Source organism: Lonchura striata, chromosome 7 (genome assembly GCF_050655825.1).
Source record: "Lonchura striata isolate lonStrDom1 chromosome 7, ASM5065582v1, whole genome shotgun sequence".
Taxonomy (NCBI): Eukaryota; Metazoa; Chordata; class Aves; order Passeriformes; family Estrildidae; genus Lonchura; species Lonchura striata.
In genome coordinates, this window is record NC_140709.1 from 23102210 (window position 1) to 23119356 (window position 17147).

At 35.8% G+C, this 17147-nt stretch overlaps 1 protein-coding gene across 50 annotated transcripts in view; it reads right to left on the minus strand.

Moving 5' to 3' along the window:
- The window catches only part of TTN (titin), a 239181-nt gene that overhangs the window by 92776 nt on the left and 129258 nt on the right, over positions 1–17147 (minus strand). For 47 of the 50 annotated variants that reach the window (XM_085584497.1, XM_085584508.1, XM_085584521.1 and 44 more), the window contains 26 exons: positions 16891–16974; positions 16204–16287; positions 15616–15711; positions 15007–15081; positions 14005–14085; positions 12938–13042; positions 12334–12411; positions 11894–11947; positions 11488–11571; positions 8600–10459; positions 7645–7695; positions 6612–7007; positions 6151–6426; positions 5650–5925; positions 5359–5498; positions 4768–4894; positions 4418–4681; positions 4047–4313; positions 3651–3914; positions 2999–3138; positions 2747–2873; positions 2368–2634; positions 2010–2276; positions 1285–1551; positions 1059–1198; positions 30–156 (listed from right to left, as the gene is read on the minus strand). In XM_085584497.1, the coding sequence (XP_085440623.1) occupies positions 30–156; positions 1059–1198; positions 1285–1551; positions 2010–2276; positions 2368–2634; positions 2747–2873; positions 2999–3138; positions 3651–3914; positions 4047–4313; positions 4418–4681; positions 4768–4894; positions 5359–5498; positions 5650–5925; positions 6151–6426; positions 6612–7007; positions 7645–7695; positions 8600–10459; positions 11488–11571; positions 11894–11947; positions 12334–12411; positions 12938–13042; positions 14005–14085; positions 15007–15081; positions 15616–15711; positions 16204–16287; positions 16891–16974 (5997 nt within the window). The remainder of the gene's footprint in view (positions 1–29; positions 157–1058; positions 1199–1284; positions 1552–2009; positions 2277–2367; positions 2635–2746; positions 2874–2998; positions 3139–3650; positions 3915–4046; positions 4314–4417; positions 4682–4767; positions 4895–5358; positions 5499–5649; positions 5926–6150; positions 6427–6611; positions 7008–7644; positions 7696–8599; positions 10460–11487; positions 11572–11893; positions 11948–12333; positions 12412–12937; positions 13043–14004; positions 14086–15006; positions 15082–15615; positions 15712–16203; positions 16288–16890; positions 16975–17147) is intronic. The other 3 variants (XM_085584476.1, XM_085584519.1, XM_085584520.1) reach the window with 3 other exon arrangements.

Consider the following 17147-nt stretch of genomic DNA (forward strand, 5'->3'; position numbering starts at 1 on the left):
AAATTAATTACAGTTTAAAAAACACCTACGTTTCACTCGAAGGTGAGCACCAGACTTGGCATTTGCTGCTTGAAAATCTACTCCACCAGCTTGATCTAAGCGCACATTGTACAGTGTAAGGAAGTGCTTTTTTCCTTCCTCCTTGATTTCACATTCCTGCAAAAACAGAATTGAAATAATTTTTTCAGCATCCTTTTTGTATTACTCACCAAAAAAGCCCCTATTTCTCATATCATTAATCTGTTTTCTACTACTCCATTCACAGCTCCTGGGCCCATGTGAAGTATACCCTATAAACATTCACTCATAGGTGTTTCCTTTCAAACTCTCTTCTTAATACCATTTGAAGGAAAGGGGAAGAGGCAACACATTTCTGTGCTGAGTAGCAAATATATTAACATATATATAGACCAGTCAGAGGCCTAGCTCCCACAAAGGAACTAGAAATGGCTAAGCTTGTGCTGTGATCTTTTCTCAAGAAGACCTTCCCTTCTTTTATCCAGTGATTTTCATGTACCTTCCAATCTTTCTGTATTATTCACATTTATGCCATTACAAAGAAGCCAAATTATTGCCAACTGTGATCGTATTGTTTCTTTATTTTCCAGATCTTTCCAACAAGGAATTTATATTTGATATTAATATTTGATTAAGCTCTGTACATTTTACTCCAATTGTAGCTGTCACAGAAATGCAGAAGAGTTTGTAAATGTGATATACATCTCTTTAAACCAAACATAACTCAAAACCCACAGGAAAAAGCATGAAATCTCATGTTTGCATTTTTAAATGCCATTGTGTTGAAGTGAATTCCATAAGGTCTTTGCACTTTGGATACATGATTGTTAGGTATTGTTAGCAATGCAGAATGTACTGTTTTATGTAAAAATCATTAATTATTCAGCTATTTTGGATTACATTTGTACTACATTTAAAACATTATTAATTAAAAAAACCCAGGAGACTAAATTTAGTTTCTGCAGTCATCCTCCCTCACACTCTAATTCCCCGTGAAGTGTTGAGACACAGATAAAAAAGATCATTAAATATTTGCTTACAGCTGATTCAGTCAGGGGTTCTCCTTTTAGCTTCCAATTACCATGGACACCTTCCTCAGAGATTTCAATATCAAAACGGGCAGTCTCTGTCTCAATCACCTCCACACTGTATAGTGGTCGCACAATCTCAATATCCCGGTCTGGAGAAAAAAAATGCAATTGACTCTCTCAGTTTCTAGCAGATGTCAAAAGACCTCTATAAAGCAGCCCATTGAAATAACCATACCTTCAATATCAAGTTTAGCAGAGGTTTGGTCAGTACCACAGTCACAAGTGTACTGTCCAATGTCTTTCTTCAAAGCTTTCTTGAGAATAAGGATTCTCTTTTTGCCATCAGCCTTAATAACAACATTCTTTGAAGCAGTAATTGGCTTGCCATCCTTCATCCATTTAACTGGGGCATCTGCTTTGCTGATTTCACATTGCAAGATTACTTCATCTTTCTCCACAGCAGTGTAATCCTGCAGCTTCCCAGTGAAATAAGGGTCTCCCTCTGCAAGCAAAAGTTAAGATGTATTTCAGTCTGAAGTTTTAGTCTACCAGAAAAAACAGTTTCTACCATAAAATATATTTCCTGTTTATATCCCACAAGAAGGATTAAATATAGTCCTTTTTCACAGTTCTGTTACAAAAAAGAAAACAATAAACACCTAATAAATTATTCAGGGCATTACTAATATTACTGACAACATTCTTTTGATGCTCTAGGAGTTTTAGAGCACTGTTTTAAGTATGTACTTACTAACGCTGCAACTTTGCATGAAATTTTAAAATAATTGTAATCATCCTTCATGAACAGGTAAATGGAGACCCCAGGAAAAAAAACAAATTGTTAGATTTTCAAAATAATAATTTAGATTTAGGCCAACCACAAGAGTTCTGATTACTATTTTTTATTAATAAAACTCCTCTGATAATATACATCAGGTAAATTATTTTGGGCATTCTTACCAAGAACAGTGAGTTTAGCTTCTGAGGATTTGCCCATAGCTTCCACTTTTATCTGAGAAGTATCATCAATAGTAAGATCTTTGATTGTGAGTGTATGGAATTTGCCATCATCTGTCATTGAAACCACTTTGCTGGTATGTAATCGTTGGTCATTCTTGAACCAGACCACAGTGATATTTTCGTGGGAGAGTTCCACAGTGAACTCTGCAGTTTCTCGCTCCTTCTTTGTTACATCCTTGAGAGGAGTGATGAATTTCAGGCGAATACCTATAACAACGTAACATGTCATAATGTTATCAATAGGAATTATGCAAGTATATGATGCACAACTTTCCTAGAAAGGCGAAGTCTAACAAACCTTCAATAATTAGCTTGGCACTTGTTCTTTTATCCTCAGCTTCAAATGTGTATTTTACTTCATCCTCAAAGGCAACAGATTTAATAATCAGAGCATGCTTTGTTCCATCTGAAATGATTTCGAATCTTTCATCAGGAGTGATCTCTTCTGTTCCTTTCAACCAGCGGAAAGTCTTGGGTTCCCTGGATACCTCACATTCAAACTTAGCTTCGTCCTTCTCAAAGACCTTCACATCACTTAGTGGAGTGATAAAGATAAGAGGCAGTTCTGAAATCAAAGAAGAGCTCTTTCAGTTCAGTTCATACAGTGCTTTCTGACACTAGATTTGTTCTGATGCCCCAAAATACACATGGAAATGTTAGCAAAGTGCAGACTGTACCTTTCACTTTCAGATTAGCAGCACTTTTAGCATTGGCAGCTTGGAAAGACACTTCTCCAGTCATATCAAGTTTGCAGTTATGAAGGACAAGAATATGCTTCTTCCCATCTTCAATGATTTCACAGTCCTAGTGATAAAGAAACACATACCCCACCCCAAATATTAATATTCTAAGAAACCACTAAGAAATAACTATTATTAATATGGCTTTCTACTGGAAATTATGATCTAAAAATAAAGAAGAATTCTTACAGGTGAAGGTGTTAGAGTTTCTCCCTTTAGCTTCCACACAGGATGGACATCAGGCTCAGAAATTTCAATTTCAAAGCGTGCTGTTTCACCAACAAATACTTCCACTCCATATAGTGGGCGCTCCACTTTAATTAAGCGAGCTAAAAAAAAAAAACAAAACAAAACAAAAGTTTGCATCTTTTTACTCACAAATTGTATACCATAGAAATGTGATACTGGAAAGCATCTTAAGTCTCTTCCTTTTCCTTCTTTTGGGCATACAAATGCTACAACTAGCAAGTGTTGTAGTAACCCCTTCTTAAAAAGCCACAAGTTGGCAGTCTACAACAGTCTTCTATGTCTGAAATTTAGTTATTTTTGGTAAGAATATTTTTCCTAATAATTAACCCAGATATGTGTTAGAGTGAACTAAACTGTTTTTATTTCCTGATGGTAACTGGACAGAGAGAGTAACTCTCTCCAGTAATTGTCAAATATATTATCTCTTGCAATCACTTTTAATAACCTCAAATCTAGGTATTTCAGCCATTCATCATAACAGCATCCTTTTCACAGATCCATTTTGGGTCTTGCTCTCTGCAGAGTGTCTGTCTGTCTACACCAGTTCACAAACGCTTCGCTCCTTTCCTTTAGTGAAGACATGATTACTTACACTCAACGCTGATATTGGCACTTGTCTTGTCGGTTCCACAGTCACACTCATAAACACCTTTGTCACTCTCTGCAGCCTTCTTGATCTTCAGGATACGGCGCAAGCCATCTGTTTTTATGGAAATTCTGTTGGAAGCTATTAGTTCTTCACCATCCTTGTACCATTTTACTGGCACATCTTTGCTAAGTTCACACTCCAGAGTAATATCATCTTTCTCTACAGCACTGTAGTCTTGTAATTTCACAGTGAAATATGGATCAGCCTCTACAAAAGCCACAGTGGATAAGAAAAATTAGTTATACAAATATAATAAGAGGTCAATATTTTGTCACTTTCTACTTATAAAAATGGTTGATATTTATTCTATAGCAGGTTTTAGATTATTTATGTAATTACCTAAGACTTTCAGGTTGGCTTGTGTGTTCATGTCCTTGACTACAGCCTTTATTTCTGAGATATCATCAAGTGTTACTTCTCTCATTTCTAGTTTATGAACTTTGCCTTCTGAAGTAATTAAAACTGTTCTGCTTGTGTGAAGTCTCTTGTCATTTTTGAACCATTTCACAGGCATGTCTTCATGAGAAAGCTCAAACTGAAAGTGAGCTGTTTCCCCCTCTTTCACTGTTTGATCCTGTAGAGGTGATATGAACTTCAGCCTCACACCTGTAATGTAGACACATAAATACAATCAGAAAAAAGGCTAATGTAGTCCTGCAAGACATATTTATCTTTTATTTTTGTTCTTTTGTTCATGAGAAAACACTTGCCTTCCACAAACAGTCTTGCTGTGCTCTTTTTGCCATCAACTTCAGCAGTGTATTCTCCCTCATCATCAAACTGTGAATCATTGATAACAAGAATGTGCTTCTTTCCATCAGCAATGATGTCAAATTTTTCTCCAATCTTGAGTATATCAGTGCCCTTCGACCATATAACATTGGCCTCTCTGGTAAGGACACATTCAAACCTTGCTTGGCGCTTCTCAGGAACAGTGACATCTTTTAGGGGCACAGCAAAGTCCAATTCGATTTCTGGAAGCAAAAGGTAACACATCATTTGTAACGTGCTCCATGTGAACTCTGTCTAAGCTGGGGTCACGCTCCGAGGGACAGCGTACCTTTCACTGTCAGGATAGCTGTAGTGACGGCGTTCAGGGCCTGGTAAAGGACTTCGCCAGCTTGCTCTAACTTGACTTTGTGTAAGGTTAGGAAGCGTTTTCCCCCTTCAGCTTTGATTTCACATGTCTGGAGAGATGACAGACTTTGTTAAATACAAATACCAATGTAATGCTAATGCCTTGCTGCTGCATGATTTTATTAAAGGGATTTTCATAAACATTGTATGCACGGTAAAGAGTCAGGTAGGAAGAATAAAATTGCTTTTCAAGGAAAGTTAATACTTTGACTCAGTAATTAAAATACACAGTACATTGCTTCAGCATTCCACACTTCTTCAGAATGTCAGAATTATTCCCATAATGTATGTAGGATATTTCTATTATTGCTTGAATTATGTGCTGTAATACCTTAAGAAAATGAAGGCCTTCAAAACTTAGCTTTTATAAAGTATAATCCTTACTTAGAGAATTAGTTGTTTTAATCATATATTCTGGACTGAGTAGCAATGACATGTCTTAACATAAAGATTCAAGGAACCTGTTCACAGTATTTAATTGAAATAAATTGTTTCAAAATTCAAAGATGCTTACAGGTGAAGGTCTCAGGATTTCTCCTTTCAGCTTCCATTCACCAGGAATATCATCTTCAGATATTTCTGTATCAAAGTTTGCTGTTTCCTTCTCATAAACTGTAACATCCTCTAATGGCTTCAAAAGCTCAACTTCACGTTCTACAATACACAAATAAACACACATGATTAGATCGAGTTTTGATAGAACTTAATAATTAAGGAAGGTTATCTTTCATGTTTGTTTATTTGGATATTTTTCAACACTGGCCTACATGCTGATTAAATATAATCCAAATAAAAGCTTCCTTACCACCAAGGGTCAGTTTAGCTGGGTATCTGCGACCTTCCACTTCCACTGCATATTCTCCAATATCAGCAGGACCAGCATTCTTGATTTTCAGGAAAATTTTATTTCCTTCTTTCAAGATTTCTGTCTTGTCAGTGGGTTCAGCAGGGATTTCCTCATCTCCTTTGAACCATTTAATGTTTGGTGTATCCTTGACAATGTCACAGCTGAAAGTAGCTGTTCCTTTTGGTTTAACATGCTGGTCTCTTATGGGTTTTACTAACCAGTCCCTTATAATTTCTGCATGACAAAATGTTACACAAGAAAACAGCTTAGCAGACTTTTATTACAAATAGACGTGTCATAAAAAAGAAGAACTAAGAGATTTTGTACTATGACATGCTTTTAATAGCTGTAAAAATCTTATCTGTCCACTTATACTGTAAGACAATGAGAAAAGGTTTTCATTTTTTAGAGCAGCCCAAATATCCTAGAGAGAAAAAACCCATGATTTTAACTGCTTACCTACTACCTTAACACAAGATGAGCAGGATAGTTCAGAGTCTTCCACAGTAACAGTGTAAGTGCCAGCATCAGCATCATCTGAATCAGTGACTGTGAGGGAATGTGACAAACCAATAACACCCAGAGCAAATTTCCCAGGCTTGGCTTTGATGATTTTACCATCCTTTCTCCAGACCACATTTCTTTCTTTGTTAAGTTCACATGTTAAGTACAGTGGCTGAGTTTTAATGACAGTCACTTCTTCTTCAAGGGTTTTCACAAACCGCACTGGGAGTTCTGTGGGAAAAAAAATTATTTTGATTTTTCTCCTTTAGATATAGAACATGTGGTGCATAAATACCTTATATGTGAGTGATTGAGGGAAACAAAAGGATACATCTACCAACTACTGTAAAATTACAAAGCACCAGTTCTAGTTTGAGGAGTGGCTAGCTTATTGATAAATTTGAAACAGGGAATACCTTCAACAATAAGTTTGGCTGTAGAGGTCTTCTCTTTGTTCCCCAGTCGTAATACACAAGTATATTCACCAGCATCAGACAGCTGGACATCAATAATATGCAACTTCCTATCTTTGCCATCAGCAATAAACTTGTGTTTTGGGCTCTCTCGGATGTTGCTTCCATCTTTCATCCAGCTGGTAATTGCAGTGGATGGTGAAATAAGGACTTCAAAGATTGCAGAAGACCCAACAGACTCAGCTTCTTTTAGCACTATATCTTTCATCTCCTTGACAAACTTCAGTGGTACAGCCTTGAGTTGGTAAGTAAATGGAGGCTCTTCAGGAGGTTTTTCACCACCGCTACCTGGCCTGAGTTTCCTTCTTTCTGCATCTGCAGGTGAAGGTGTCTTCTTGGCTGTAATTCAGATTCAGAAATGAATAAATTAATCCTGATTAATTGCTTCTTGTTGTAGGCTGTGCTGATTTTGTGGGGGAGATTTAACCGTGTTCTAAATAGCTAGTATGAGGCTATGTTTTGGATTTGTGTTGAAAGCAGTCTTAATAATACAGAGATATTTTTGTGATTGCTGAGAGGCTCTTGCAGAGCCAAGGCCTTTTCTGCTTCTCATACAGCCCCACCACTGAGAAGGCTGGGAGTTCACAAGAAATTGGGAAGTGATACAGCCAGGAAAGCTGATCCCAACTGACCAAAGTGATATCCTACACCATATGGTGTTATGCTCAGTATGTACACCAGGGGAAAGAAGAAGTTGGGGGAAGAGGGGGGCATTCAGAGTGCCCTTCAAGGGATGGAAGGGCATCCTGCTGTCCTGCATACGGGTGAACACACCCCTGCTCATGGGAAATTGTAAGTGAATTCCTTATCTATCTTTGTTTGTGTACTCTGCTTTTGCTCAACCTATGAGTTTTCTCACTTTTACACTTCTTATTCTTCCCTCCTTCCCACCATAGGGGAGTGAGTGAGTTGCTGTTTGGGGCCTGATTGCCAGCTAGTGTTAGACCATGACAAGGTATTGCTTGTAATATCCTACCTTTGACTGGACTGATACCCTTCGGAGATTCTTCTTTTGGTGGCTTGGCCTCTGAAGTAGAACAGCAAGATTATTAGAAATGTAGTTAAATAAACATACTTACTAAAACTAAGTCAATTATTTACTTTATATATAAGATTTTTTCTTCTTTTAGTTACCTACATGTAAAAGGGGAGGAAAGTATAAACATATCTCTATTTTTATAGAATGTATACTGTCTATATCTTGATAGTAAGTTCAATATCATGAAGTATAGGAATGACTTATTCAGCAGTAGAGCCTAATTGCTTAAAAGCTTAAAAGCTCCTATTTCCTTGTCCTGCCCATTAATTTGTATAATTTTGTCATTCCTTGACAAAATACTTTATGTTCCTATTAAAATTATATGAGGTTGTCTTTTTTTTCAAAAACTCACACACTTTTACTAATGAACACCACAAAAATATAAAATGTGTAAATTAAATATATGTTTCAGGACAATGCGGTATTTTACAAGTGAGGGATGTCCTTTTAGTAACCTAATTTGCGATGAATCATCACAGACTTTTGAAAATATTACCTGTGCTGTGAGGCCTCTTGTTACTTTTGTGAAGGGAAATGTAAAAGGTACTTTTAACGGGAGAATGATATGAATGAAATGCAGGACAGATTTTGTTGCAGTGGATGGAAAAATGAATACTAGAAAAAAACATGTGAGTTTTCCTGAGAAGACAATGGCACATAGAATGATTTATGAAGTTTCAGAGAAGTATAAGACAAAGACAATGAACAGTGATCACACAGCTGTGTGTACAGGTAGGACAAACATGTGAAGAGTGGCTGAATGCCAGTAAAGCCAGCTGACAGACTTGATGGAATAGCAAATGGTGTTACTAAAACACAGTGGCAGGTGGCAGTCTCCTGAAGCAAATGGTACAAGCACTTCATGGAAGAATTTGGCATCAGTCTTCCTCACCTCGCTTTGCATGAGATTTTGCTGGAACATCCAGAACTTCATGTGATTCTCCAGGTGCATCCAAATTCTTATTTTCACTCAAAATTCTAGAAGCCTGCTCAGTCAGGTGAGCAGGTTCTGATTTCTGGTATTCTTTCTCTCCTTCTGCTTTCTTTGAAGTTATTACCTTACCTATACTTGAGGAATAAGTATCTTCATTTTCAAGAATCCCTTTGCTTGATGATACTTTATCTATGAGCTTTCCCTTCTCTTTTTTCATGGTACCAGATGTGCTTTTTCCAATGCCATGTTCAGGTGATGTTTTTTCATCTGATATACCTTCTGCAGATTGCTTTTCTTCAATTTTAACTTTTCTGCTTTTGTCAGCCAGAGTTTCTTTATGTTCGTCCTGAATGGTATGAACTTCTTGAATTTGTTTTTCATCTTGACTTTGAGGGGGCTGAATAGCAACTTTCTTTACTGACTCAGGTATGATTCCCTTTTCATGTTCTCCTGTGGGAACTTCACTTTCCATTCCTCCTGTAATCACAGTGTCAAATTCTTTTTCCACAGGCAGACTTTCAGGGGCATTTGACTGCCTAATTTTGCCTTTCTTTAAGTCGCTGCTGAAGACAGTTTTTTCTTCCTTCTCTGGTAAAATCTTCTTGCCTGCCTTTTTATCACTTAAGAGTGCTTTCTTAGTCAACAATTGTCCTAAACCCTCCTCATAATGAGCTTCTTTCTCTGTAGAGTATTTTTCTCTTGCTTTCATTTCTACTACTTCTGACTTAAGAACAGATGGTTTAAAGATTGTGTGAGGTTTTTCTCCAGGAACCTCCTCATCTTCAATGGGGTATTCTAGGTTAACATCTTTTCTCAATCCTGGCTGAGCCTCCTCAGACAGGTCTAAGGAATGTATTTCTGGAGACGTAAAATCCAGATTCTTACCTGTCTCATCATCTTGAATATCTTCTATTTTCTTTGCTTCTTTGTTATGAATCTTACCTATAGGAATTTCAGGTACTGTGCTACCAGATTTCTTCAGCCTCTGAATTTTACTTTGTATGCCATGTCCCTTCATGGATTCTTCAAGAGGAACTTCATATTTCTCAGGAGTAAAACCTCCTCTCTCCTTTTCATCACTAAGCTGAGGAGTTTCAGCTATGTCTGCCTCTATGATATCCTGTACAAATGATGTTTTATCCTTAATGTGAAATTTTTCAGGTTGCAGACTTTTTTTTGATTTTTTCTCTTTTCCTGTAAGTCCTTTCAGGTCCTTGGGCTGATCTGGCTTTCTGGGTTTAGGTATACAAGTTGATTCAATTTCTTCTTTTCCATGGTCAGGAATCTTTCCTTCATGAAGAACACTAAACTTTTCAGAGCCCTTCTCTATGGTATCTTCCCTATGAACAAGCAATTTAATTTCATCCTCCTTTTGTTCTCCAGAATCTCTTTCCACATGTTCAGATGTTATAGAAATCAATTTCACTTCCTCATCAGGTAGTGGTAGTTCCTCCTTTGTGTAAGTAATATAATCCATTTCAACTTTTAATTTCTCACCTGTAAGGGTAGTCTTTCCTGAAACTACAGGTGTCATTTCTAGTTCCTCTTCTTCAGAAGCCAGGACAAAATATTTAAGAGATACTTTCTCCTGCTCATCTGTCTCTGAATTCAGTATTGCACCAGCTGTTTCCAGTGAGATTTTATACTCATATGGCTGTATGGCTGGAACTGTCTCCTTAGGACTTACTTTCTCTTTTACATGCAAGCTTTTTTCAACTGAAATCTTCTTCAACACAATTGACTCAGGCTTTTCTTCTTCCACTGAGGGCATTTTACCTCTATGTTTTAGTACAGATGGTGCATCAGGCTTTTCTGCAGCTACAAAGGTTTCATAGGTAATTTAGATAGTAAAAATCCATAAGAATAAGAATCAGGAACAATATATTTAAGACAAATTTAAGACAGCTATACCTGAAATAAAATGAACATAGAACAGTTTTTCTCTACACAACATAACCACAAAAGACAGGTAAGAACAGGTTACAACATAACCACAAAAGAAAGGTAAGAACAGTACACATGAACAGAAAACCTAAGTAAACTACTCTTAGTAGTGTCTCATTAGATTGCCAATTTAAATCCAGTGTAGGTTAAAAACAGCGGAAAACAGCAGCTATCTGGTCACTGACATAAAATAGGTTAATTGTGTTACTGAAGACTACATCATCAGATCAATGGCTAAGAGATATTAATGATTTGGCTTCTCAAATGCCCAAGATCTGAGCTCTACTGCACCATGAGGCCCTTTGAATAGTGGCCAAAAAGAACAGACATCAGCTCTGCTGGTGGAGCACAGGCTCAGAGTATTTCAGAGGAAATGGAACCATCCCAGCTCTTTTTTTTTTTCACAGCACGCTTTGTTCCGGGGTCCTGAGCATAGCAGATAGAAATAGCAATACTCTAATTCTTCAACATTACTGTCAGTTTTTCTCACGGCTTCAATGACAAATCAAAAGCAGGAAACCAAACAATGAAACAATTATTTAGAAACGTGTAGCTTCTCTTTGTCTATACAGAAAATACAAGATGCAATTCACAAAACATGTATCAGGACAATAGGAGCATCAAGAAAACAACAGAATACGCAAATTTCATAGTAGGACAACAAATAAAGACACACGTATCACCATCCAGACAAAAGAGCACAGATTGGTCTCCACAGTATATCAGTGATGTTTTTGTTTTAAATTAGGTGACAGCACCCAGCATAACAAGATGCTTGAACAGTATCTCAAATCTTCCTGTAGTGAATGAGTTATTGTACAGCTCTTCCCTCTTTTTATACTGAAGGTATTTAGGTATGTCAGAGAAAACCCCTCTAAATAGCATAGAATACACATAAATACCTGCTTTCTTTCCAACAACTGGAGCTGTCACTGGAGCAGTAACAGTGGGTGCCGGTTCTTCAGCTGGTTTTGGAGATTTTAGAGCTGTATGGGGAAAAAAAGTTTTAATACATTATTTTTAGTATGATATTCTTTAAAATGTTTTGTAGATGGTAGGGAAATTTTAGTCTTCTTAATTCTAAAGGCCTTTGTGTGGACACTTCTATAATCTGCTGCACAAGGTGGTGAGTTATCTTGTTGAAACTGTGCTTTTGCCAAGAAAGGTTGGACTAGATTACCCTTGAAGTCACCTTCCAACCTGGTATTTTGTGATTCTATGAATGTCCTTTTAGCAAGAAATCCCTGATGCAAAATACTAGACACACGAGAAAGGCTTCACCGGTATTTACAACTAAAGAATTCTTACCTACTACAGGTTTAGGTTCAGGCCCAGGAACTGGGACAGATGCTTGCTTAGTTTCTGCCATTTCAAACACAGAAATTACAAGTAGGTTAGTTTACATTTTTTTTGCAATCACATTGAGCATTAGAAGTTAGGAGCAACAACACAGAGAGAGCCAAATGAAGACAGAATTTATTGGTTTCTATTTTATTTGGCTAAAAAGCAAGAAATTACTGTGAGATTAACTCTCATGAAGATTGCAAACAATGGAAAAAAGATGATTTTTTCAAGCATTGAAGAATAAAGACAACAAGAAATCCAGAAGACTGCAAAATGGTTAATGAGGACACAGTGGTCATGACAGACTGGAGGACAGTAATGCATTATGTTAATACAGCATGATATCCAGCAGTGAATATTGTTTAGTTGTTGCAATAAGGAAAAAGAGCACCACATGTCTGTACCTTTTGGTGGTTCAGGCACAAGCTTCTCCTCTTTTTTTATGGCAGGTATCTCAGTTTTCTTCGTAGGAACTTCTGGGACTTTAAAATAATATTTTTATTTTGTAAGATACATTAAAACACCTTAAATCCCTAAATAGAATACCCTCAAATGTATTTAAAAGCTTTCATTGTTTTTACATGTAAACAGTTTCAGATGTTCATAAGGTTTAGGAACATATATTTTTCCTAAACTGGAGTAAGATTTTAATAAATTAGAAATTATAAATGGGTAAGAAGACACATATTTGTAAAATATTACCTAAAAGAATGCTTTAAGTGTTTTGCTGTAGTCATGTTTTTACCCGTGTTATATAAAATATTTGTGAAGCTCTTTCCTATACACAATGAAGATTGAGAAACAATCCCAAAATACAGAATGCAAACCCAAATGTGAATGCCAAACTAGGTTGTCCATCCAGGCAAGACTTAAACTGCACAATTAAGCCAATGCAAGCTATCTTTTAAGACACCAGTTTCATTCCTGAACTTAAGAAAGCACTACTCAATAGTGGGATTTTTAAAAACAAATATATTTCAATAAATATATTTGATAGTAATCTAGTACCTTCAGGTTTCTTAATTTTTTCTCCTGGTGTAGGTACTGGTTTAACTTCTGGTTTAGGCTCTTTTTCTGGTTTAGGTTCTTCCTCTTCAGGTTTCTTTTTAAGAACTTCAAAGGAAAAGAAATCTCAGTTTTTAAAGCACAGGCAAACAGTGAACAAGACAACAATTAAAAACATCAATCATAAAGAAACAGGAAAATAAAATATATAGCTCAACAGAAATGGAAGATTTGTGTAACTATTCAAGATACTATTCAAAGTAATTTAAAATTCAAGTAATCTAAGAAAAAAGACATTTTTATTAAGAGCATTCCATTTGAGAAGAAAGATTTTAATGTTTTTTTAAGTGTAATTTCAGTGTAAATCCTCAAGTACTGTATTTGGAGAGCTCAAATTTATATAGTGCCCGTTTTCCACTTTATTGATTTCACTTGGTTTTGTCGTCTCAGTTCTCTGTCTTGAGTATGTAATGACACTGTCATCTGAGAAATGGAATATTACATTTTATAATGTTGTCTGAAATTTGAAGGTACAAGGTACACAAGCATGAATCATCCCTCTGTGGTATTTCAAAGAGAATTGGAATTAATGCTTAATTTTTCTATTCAACAGTTGAGCACAAAAATGATTCAGAATGTCCCAGACTTTGCAGGAAATGGGACTGATGTCCAATAGTACTGTGAGGTTCTGTGATCTGTGTGGTACTTCTAAGAAAACCACAGAAGAGAATACATAGACTACACATGTAACTTTAATAACATTTACACTGTGGGCAGTGGAAGACTCAACTCTAACATAAAGAGATAAGGAAAACAGAACAGAAAGAGATGGGGAACTAGATTTTCATTGTTCTGCTCAGTTTTCATTACAGATCCTTTGCATCTGAGAGACTTTCAGGCTACCTTCCCTTCCTCCCTGCACCTACAACTGCTTTTCCCAAGAAAGAGACATCAGATGGTATTTGATCATGTAACGTTCCTTACCACATACACGAAACAATTTTACTTAGGGGATTATGCTGATGAATGTTTAAATGCTGGGTTTTTAAAACAGAGCCAAGTTACTATACCTCTTTTCAAAACAACTTCTTCTTTTGGTGGGGGAGTAGGCTCAGGAATTACTTTGCGAGGTTTCTTTACAAGTCCAGGCACTTAAAAGAATATTATTCCAGATTTTATTACAGGCTCATAACAGCAGTAAGAGTTAACCAACAACTAGCATGTCCAAACACACAAATCAAACACTAGTCCACTAACTGAATATAAAGTCAAAGGTTAAACTGTTGCTATTGAAGCCAATACTTTTAATATATTTTCTATATAATTTGCATGCATCTGTCATCTAAGTTTATGTATGAAGAGAAAGTTTTCATACAAATCAACAGAAGAGAAGTATGGTTTAAGAAAATTATAAAGGTTATGCATTCAAGAACAATCATTATCACAACATTTTTATTTCCTTGTCCTCTTTCACTACAGGCTTATGTTATGTATCTATTCATAAGAGCTGTCTGTCTATTCATAAGGATCCACTTTAATCTCTAAACTTGGAACAGTGTTAAGAAGGAATGTCTACTGCTTAGCTGCTTAGCTTATCATCAACTCCAGTACATATGAATAATATAATGGCATACCTGTGAAGTGGCTTGCTCGATACATTATTCATTCCCTTCTCTAGAAAGTGTTCTCTCACAAAAATTAATTACATTTCATAAAAATAATAAACTAAGTATGTTGAAACAATGGTGTATACATTTAAAGAGTATTTTTATTTTTTTCTAACTAAGCAGAAAACCAAAGCGAGCACCTACACAAGTGATAAAATGAATAAAAATTCTCTCACTCTTCCTTGTTTCTGTCTCTTACATCTCATGGATTGCAGGATATACAATTAAAGTGGACATAGATATAACACAAACATATATGCCGAAGATGGGGGTGCATGTTGAATAATCTAACATAGACAGTGTTTTGATATATTTGAGCAAATTAAAGAAGAAGATACTGAGAACTACAACGTTTGGGGTCATGAGAGGTTTATTCTAAGCTAGATTCTTATGTTAGCTAGGTACCTTTAGCAGGTGGAGGTTCCAATTTCGCAGGCTCACCAGGTTTTGCAACCACAGCTTTCTTTCTTGCCTCAGGAGCTTTAAAGAAAATGATTTGAATTTTACAAAGCATATTAGACTACAAAAAGAAAGGAGTTTTCTAAAAAATCCGAACACTTCATTTATAGTATTGCTGTAAAAGAAGGACAAAAGCTGCAAAGCTAAGATCCTTGCTGATTAACTGTTTAGAAAAAGTCAGATGGTCTGCAGGAAGCACAATTGATCTGAAACCTGTGATCACATAACAACAGCAAATTATTGCTGGGGATTCTTTTCATTTCTAAGAATATGTTAAAGAGAGAAGAATTGTGTTAAGGGTAGAAGAATGTGTTAACTAGATTAAAATGGTTTTAATATTTTTTTTTCTGTAATTATTGAAAAGAACCCATGTAAATGCTGGTAAAAAATCATAATGGACTGAGCATTAGTGAGGCGCATCATTAAAATATAGTATATTAGAAAATAAATAAAAAACCCATAAAATTATAATCTAAAAGCATGCTTTTCAAGGTTCATCAGTAAACTTTAAAAAGACTGAGTTTCCACCATTATTACGGCTTCAGATGATTATACCTTTAAGCAGATCTTTTGCCAGTTTTATATCTTCTGTTGGAGCAGGTGGCGGTGGTGGTTTTCGCTTTTCAGGGATCTTCTTTTCAGGCTGTGGCACTTTAAATAACATTAGGTAGATTTAGAATAAATTTCCTATGATGGTGGTTATAAGAAGAGTAATGTACAAACCTAAAGACCACCACCTTCCATTTCCAGTGAAGTCAGTGAAAAAATGTCATTGAGTTAAATGGGAGCATGAAAGAGCCTTAGGTTACTGCTTCATGCACGTAATAGAAATACCCAAGCTGACTTTAAAAAAGCATGTTAATAACTTGAGAAGAAAAGTAGAAAACTAAATGATAGGAAGACTCTTGTGGACAAGAAACAAAATGAAAGCATTTCAAATAATCTTCAGGTTGTACTTAGAGTTAAACGATCAGAAATAATTTCCAGAACAAAACAATGGAAGAATCAAAGAAAGATCTACAATGTAGAGATGACCTACAAGACACAGGCACATGTGTGAAAAATGAGAAAGCAAGAAAAATCTGCAGATGATGATGATGAAAGAAAGGTGTGTGGCAGCCTCTAGGGAAGTACTTTGTATACCTTCAACTGGTAAAGCTTCTTCAACTTCTACAACTGGAATTTCTTCTGCTTCTTCAGGCTCAATCTCCTTTATGATTTCATATTCTTTAAAGAATATTGACAACTGGTGTAAGTTTTCAATTATAAGATTGCTTCACGTGAACAGTTATACAGATATAACTAAAAGCAAATCTACTTCAACAGACACAGACAAATACATGTTAGGATAACTAATCATTCAGTATCTGTTACTTTTGCAGTTAATGCAAGATTTTGAAAGCTACTTTCTTTCTAAGCATAAGTGAAGATTGTGTGAAGGACAGAATTTTTTATGTATACAATATAAATTAAACATTAAATTTGTTGATGAGTCGTTGTAACAGGAAAGAATAAAAATGTCAATGCTCTCAATTAATTCAGAATTATAACAGCAGCATAAATACTAACTTTTGAGAGACTCCAATTTAGTGGGAATTTAATATTATCTTAAAAAGAGACATAACCTGTGCAGGAGCATGTATTTTACTTCCAAATATGAAGATATACTAACAGACACAAGAAATAATGACTAGTATAATCTAAAATATGAAGTGAACAATTTACAAACATCACAATGGGAGAAAAAGGAAAATATGTACTTTAAAGCTTATACTCAGAAGAACAGGACAAAGGATTGTTCTTAAGAGTAAAATCTATGGTGACACAAACCTTCACTTGGTAGTGATTCAGGTGTTTTAGGAACAGTAACAGGCACTTTCTCCTCTGAGACGGGCTTCTTGGGCACCTCAGACACTTAAAAAAATATTAATTAAATATTAAGTTTCTTTTATTTTTGTGTATATAAATGCACATATGAAACATAAAAAGACAAAGACATCTAGCACACACAAAATCACAGTAACAGTGGCCATAACCATGAAAGACTGCACTCTAGTCTTTCTCAAGGTAGGCTACATTCAACTGAT